This window comes from Erinaceus europaeus, chromosome 1, assembly GCF_950295315.1.
Source record: "Erinaceus europaeus chromosome 1, mEriEur2.1, whole genome shotgun sequence".
Classification (NCBI taxonomy): Eukaryota; Metazoa; Chordata; class Mammalia; order Eulipotyphla; family Erinaceidae; genus Erinaceus; species Erinaceus europaeus.
This window is the reverse complement of record NC_080162.1, coordinates 116,693,773-116,699,772: the sequence shown is the minus strand read 5'-3', so window position 1 is coordinate 116,699,772 and position 6,000 is coordinate 116,693,773. Positions and strand designations below refer to the sequence as shown.

Sequence of the window (6,000 nt, the reverse complement as noted above, 5' to 3'; positions counted from 1 at the left end):
GGAGCCCATTTTCCCCATTTTTTGTTGCCCTTGTTTTTGTTATTGGATAGAAAGACAGACACCTGAAGACCTGCTTTAGAGCTCGTGAAGAGAACCCCCTGCAGGTGGGGAGCCGGGACTCAAACCTAGATCCTCACACTGGTCCCTGCGTTTTGTGCCATGTGCACTTAGCCTGCTGCACCACTGCCTGGCCCCCACATATTACTTTTTTTTTTCAATTTCCTTTTGTTGCCCTTGTTTTATTATTGTAGTTATTATTGTTGTTATTGATGTCATCATTGTTGGATAGGACAGAGATAAATGGAAAGAGGAGAGGAAGACGGAGGGGGGTAGAGAAAGACAGACACCTGCAGACCTGCTTCACCATCTGCGAAGCGACTCCCCTGCAGGTGGGGAACAGGGGGCTCGAACCGGGATCCTTACACCGGTCCTTGCGCTTGGCGCCACTCGCGCTTAACCCACTGCGCTACCGCCCGACTCCCCATATTACTATTTTCAAACCCAGGGTTTAAGCCCTAGCACCACATGGAAGCAACATAGCATGGGGGGGTGTGGGGGAGAAGCTCCATGGGTATTGCTAAGGGATCACTCCCCCTTAAAAAAATTTTTTTTATATTTATTTATTCATTTTCCCTTTTGTTGTTTTTTATTGTTGTTGTTGTTGTCGTCGTCGTCGTCGTCGTTGGATAAGACAGAGAGAAACGGAGAGAGGAGGGGAAGACAGAGAGGGGGAGAAAAAGAGACACACCTGCAGACCTGCTTTACTGCCTGTGAAGCGACTCCACTGCAGGTGGGGACCCATGGGCTTGAACTGGGATCCTTATGCCAGTCCTTGTGTTTTGCGCCATGTGCACTTGACCCACTGCACTACCGCCTGACTCCCAGATCACTCCCTTTCTTTGAAATAAGAAATAGGGGTTAAGGAAAAAAAAAATCAGCCTGGAGTGGTGGTAGTATACATTGTGAGATCCTGATGAACAAAAAAATAAAAACACAGAGACCAACACTCTTTAATCACAAAGGCACTTGAAAACCCCTATTAACCCAAAGTCTTCCCCAAGCATCGCCCTGCAGAGTCCCTTCCCAGCAGCCCTCCATTCTGCCATTGGGGCACTCAGAGTTCATCGTGACCACCAGAAGGGTCTGCACCGGGCTTGATAAAGATGCCTTCCATGGCCTTCCATGTATTGTGAGTGTTGGCGCTGGTCATGCCGTGTACCTCGTGCTGCCCTCGGATCGGACTCCCATACTGCTCCCCGGTCACTGACAGGAACACTGAGGTACCCACGTGCTGGAACCGCACAGAGGCCTCCCGCTCCCAGTGCTGCCCTGAGCAGCGCACTGTCCACAGGTCCAGGTCATCGCCCTCGCCGTCTTCCCCAAAGGCGCTCACTTCCTAAGGGTAGGGGGCATTGTCATCGCAGAGGGCACAGTGAGTACCTGCCTGGCAGGGGTACTCGTACTCAAGGCATTGGGTCATAGGTCCTTCCCTTCACATTTCTGAGCCTGTTTCCACAGGTGCAAAAATGGGACCCTAATACCTTCCCACCACACACCATCCAGCCACTACCTTCCAACATGGGCTCTTCAAAGACAAGCATGCCCCCCTTCCTATCTGTGTAGTGTGGCTGTTGCCTCCACAGAGCTAGTCTTTTCCTCTCTCCTTCAAGTTCTCCCTCTTCATTTTTTTCCTCCAGATTTATTTATTAGAAAAAGAGAGAGAGAACCAGGGCCAGGGAGAGTACAGTGGTTGTGCAAAAAAAGACATTCATACCTGAGGCTCCAAGGACCCAGGTTTAATCCTCAGCACCACCATAAGCCAGAACTGAGCAGTGCTGGAGTAAATAAATAGATAAATATACAAAAGATAGAGATATCAGAAACTCACCCTAGCATATGTGATGCCAGGGACTGAACTTAGGGCATCATGCTTGGGAGTCTAACAATTTATCCACTGTGCCACCTCCCAGGCTTCTTTACTTTTCCTTAAAATTTTTATTTTATTTTTTAAAAATAGGTTTATTTAAAAAATTTTATTTAGTTACTAATGAGAGAGAGAAAATTAAAGTATTACTCTGGTACATGTGCTGTCAGGGATTGAACTCATGACCTCATGCTGGAGTCTAATGCTTTCTTCACTGCACCACCTCCCCAGTGCATTTCTTTACAATTATTTCTTAATTTTTAAATTTTTTTTTTAATTTTAAAAATTAATTAATTAATTTTACCAGAGCACTGCTCAGCTCTGGTTTATGGTGGTGCAGGGAATTGAACCTGGGATGTTGGAGCTTCAGGCATGAGAGGCTCTTTGCAAAACCATTATGCTATCTACCCCTGCCCTTTTTAAAAAACTTTATTTCACAGGATATATAGAAATTGAGAGGAATGGGGAGTCGGGTGCTAACGCAATGGGTGAAGCACACGTGGCACAAAGTCAAGTCCCGGGCTCCCCACCTGCAGGGGAGTCGCTTCACAAGCAGTGAAACAGGTCTGCAGGTGTCGATCTTTCTCTCCCCCCCACCCCCGTCTTCCCCTCCTCCCTCCATTTCTCTCTGTCCTATCCAACAATGACATCAGTAACAACAACAGTAATAACTACAACAATAAAACAGGGCAACAAAAGGGAATAAATTAAATAAATATTAAAAAAAGAAATTGAGAGGAAGGATAGAGAAAGAGACAAATAGAGACACACCTGCAGCCCTGCTTCACCACTTGTAAAGCTTTCCCTCTTCATGAAGGTGGTGACCAGAGGCTTAAACCCGGGTCCTTATGCACGTTAACATGTGCACTTAACCAGGTGTGCCACTGCCTTACCCCCTTTACAATTTTTAAATAGATTAATTTGGGAGCCAGCAGTAGTGCAGTGAGTTAAACGCTCATGGCATAAAGCGCAGGACCAGCATAAGGATCCTGGTTAGAGCCCCCAGCTCCCCACCTGCAGAGGGTCCTCTTCACAAACAGTGAAGCAGGGCTGCAAGTGTCTGTCTCTCCCCCTCTCTGTCTTCACCTTCTCTCTCAATTTCTGTTTGTCCTATGCAGCAACAACAACAACAAGGGCACATGGACAAAAAAAATAGGAAAAATGGCTTCCAGGAACAGTAGATTTGTAGTGCAGGCACAAAGCCCCAGCAATAACTCTGGAGGCAATAAATAAATAGATAAATAAAATAAAGAGTAATTTATCCAGGAAGACAGATCAGCTGATAAAATGAAGGACCCTCATGCTTGAGGCACCTCTTTTGAGCTCTGAAGCCACATGTATTGAGAGTGGTGTTCTGGCTTCTTTCTCTCTTAGTGTGAAACACTCTATTTAATAAATAGGTAAGGGAGTCGGGTGGAAGGACAGCGTGTTAAGCGCAGCTGGTGCAAAGCACAAGGATTGGCGTGAGGATCCTGGTTGGAGCCCCCGGCTTCCCACCTGCAGGGGAGTCGCTTCACAGGCGGTGAAGCAGGTCTGCAGGTGTCTGTCTTTCTCTCTCCCTCTGTCTTCCCCTCCTCTCTCCATTTCTCTCTGTCCTATCCAGCAACGACAACATCAATAACAACAATAATAACTACAACAATAAAAACAAGGACAACAAAAGGGAAAATATTAAAAATATTTTTAAAAATAGGTAAATATTGGGGAGTCAGCGGTAGCGCAGCAGGTTAAGTGCAGGTGGTGCAAAGCACAAGGACCGGCATAAGGATCCTGGTTCCAGCCCCCGGCTCCCCACCTGCAGGGAAGACGCTTCACAGGCGGTGAAGCAGGTCTGCAGGTGGCTATCTCTCTCTCCCCCTCTCTGTCTTTCCTTCCTCTCTCCATTTCTTTCTGTCCTGTCCAACAACGACATCAACAACAGTAACTGCAACAACAAAACAAGGGCAACAAAAGGAAATAACTAAATAAAAATAAAAAACCAGCAGTTTAAAAAAACCATGAAAAAAATAGGTAAATATTAAAATTGTTATTTATTTATTTATGAGTCAGAGCATCACTCTGGCACATCTGAATGCCAGACTTGTGATCTCATACTTCAGAGGTAAACACTATATTCACTTTACCGCCTCCCAGGGCACTGTTTACCCTGTTCTAGCTCATCTGACACTCATTCCCCTCCTGTGGCTCAATATATAATCCAGCATCTCGGGGGTTATATTGTTATGTGGAAAAATGAGAAATGTTATGCATGTACAAACTATTGTATTTACTGTCGAATGTAAAACATTAATCTCCCAATAAAGAAATTAAAAAAAAATCCAGCCTCTCAGGCTGGATCTCTCCAGCCTGCAGTTCATGCCTGAGGCACCAACGGTCCCAGATTCAATCCCATTATAAGACAGGGTTGAGCATTCCTCTGGTAAAAAAAAAAAAAAAGGAGGAGGAGGAGGAGAAGAAAAGAAAAAAGAGGGACCATGTGGTGGTGCACCTGGTTGAGTGCACATGTTCCAGTGCGCAAGGACCCAGGTTCAAGCCCCTGACCCACACCTGCAGGGGGAAGCTTCATGAGCAGTGAAGCAGGGCTGCAGGTGTCTCTCTCCCTCTCTACCCACTCCCTTCTCAATGTCTGGCTGCCTCTATCCAATAAATAAATAAAGATAAGAAAGAAGGAAAGAAAACCTCACAGTCTGACAGTCAAGATTTCTTTTTTTAAAATACTTATTTCTTTATTATTGGATAGAGACAGAGAGAAATTGAGAGGGGAGGGGGTGATAGAGAGGCAGAGAGACACCTGCAGCCCTGCTTCACCACTTCTGAAGATTTCTTACTTTCTGTAGCCTGCACCTCTTATAGGCCCAGCCCGCGTCCCTCTCTCTCTCGGAGGGGAGGGTCCCCCCCGCAGGGTCCCACCCGCCCAGGCCAGCTCCAGGAAGAGGAATTGTCCATCTGTCCAGCAGCGAGGCTGAGAGCTGGGTGCCGGGTGAGTGCGTCCCCGGAAGGGGGAGCTCGGCTCTGGCTCCGCACTGACACCCGCTCTCAGCCGGAGGGGGCGGGGGCGGCCACGGCGGCCAAAGGAGGCGAGGGTCAGGGTCCGAGCGCGCGAGCAGTCCCCGAGACGGCAGGTGGGGCCTCACCTGGTGGTTGGACAGCGGCGACGGGAAGTGGTGCGTGTGCAGGTTCTTGCCGGTGAGCACGTGGGTCAGACGCACCGCCTGTCCGCAGCGCACCGGGGCCCCGCGCGGGCAGCCGCCCTCCGCGCCGCCCCGGACCCGCCAGTAGCTGTTGGCGTCGTCCGACGAGTCCACGCCCGTCACCGACTGCTGGCCGCTGCCTGCGGGGTGACATCCCACCCCACCCCGGGCTGCCGTCAGCCGGGATCCCGGGGCTGCCCGCCCACCTCAGCCGCTGGCCCCGAGCCCCAACGGCTCCGGCTCCGCCCCCCCCCCCGCAGCCCGGCGACACCCCCCGCCCCGGTCCGCGCACCAGATCCATATTTGATGTCATGCGAGTGCAGCCGCACCCGGTGCTGCGTGTTGAAGAGCTTCAGCACCGACCCGCAGGTCACGAGCCCCGCGCTGGTCTTGGCGGCGTCGCCGCCCCGCACTAACAGTGCCACAAGGAGGCCCAGCAACGCCGGTACGCCAGCTCCACCGCGGCCCGCGCTCCACATCGCCCCGGAGAGGCTCGGTCAGCCCGGTTTCTCCTGCCGCTTCCGCCTCCGCAGGGCCAATCCGACGCTGACAGAACCCGCCGCGGCAGCCAGTCATCAGCCAGCACGGCTCTCCTGCTGCGCTCCCATTGGTCCTAAACGTTCAAGGGCGGCCACTAGGAGGCGGGGAGGAGCCGGAGACACGAGGAGAACTATGATTGGTCCATACTTCCGAGGCTCGGCCATTGAGCGCCTAGGGGAGGGGCCTGCTGCGCATGAGGCGCTGACTCCACCCAGCGACAGATGAGGCCCTGGTTACGAGCTTAAGGGTTCAAGGTCTCCATGGACACCTATCCACTGAATCCCTTCATCCTGGATCCTGGATTCCTCGTTCATACTCTCCTGCCCCGACCTTGTGCTCCCAGCT

At 50.8% G+C, this 6,000-nt stretch overlaps 1 protein-coding gene across 1 annotated transcript; it reads right to left on the bottom strand.

The window, feature by feature from the left end:
• Nucleotides 1-994: 994 nt before the first annotated feature.
• SDF2L1 (stromal cell derived factor 2 like 1) lies at nt 995-5,647 on the bottom strand. Its single transcript, XM_007536448.3, has 3 exons — nt 5,408-5,647; nt 5,059-5,255; nt 995-1,396 (listed from the first exon to the last, which is right to left on the bottom strand). The coding sequence occupies exons 1-3, from the start codon at nt 5,592-5,594 to the stop codon at nt 1,115-1,117; spliced, it is 666 nt and encodes a 221-aa protein (XP_007536510.1). The 5' UTR covers nt 5,595-5,647; the 3' UTR covers nt 995-1,114.
• Nucleotides 5,648-6,000: the final 353 nt, after the last annotated feature.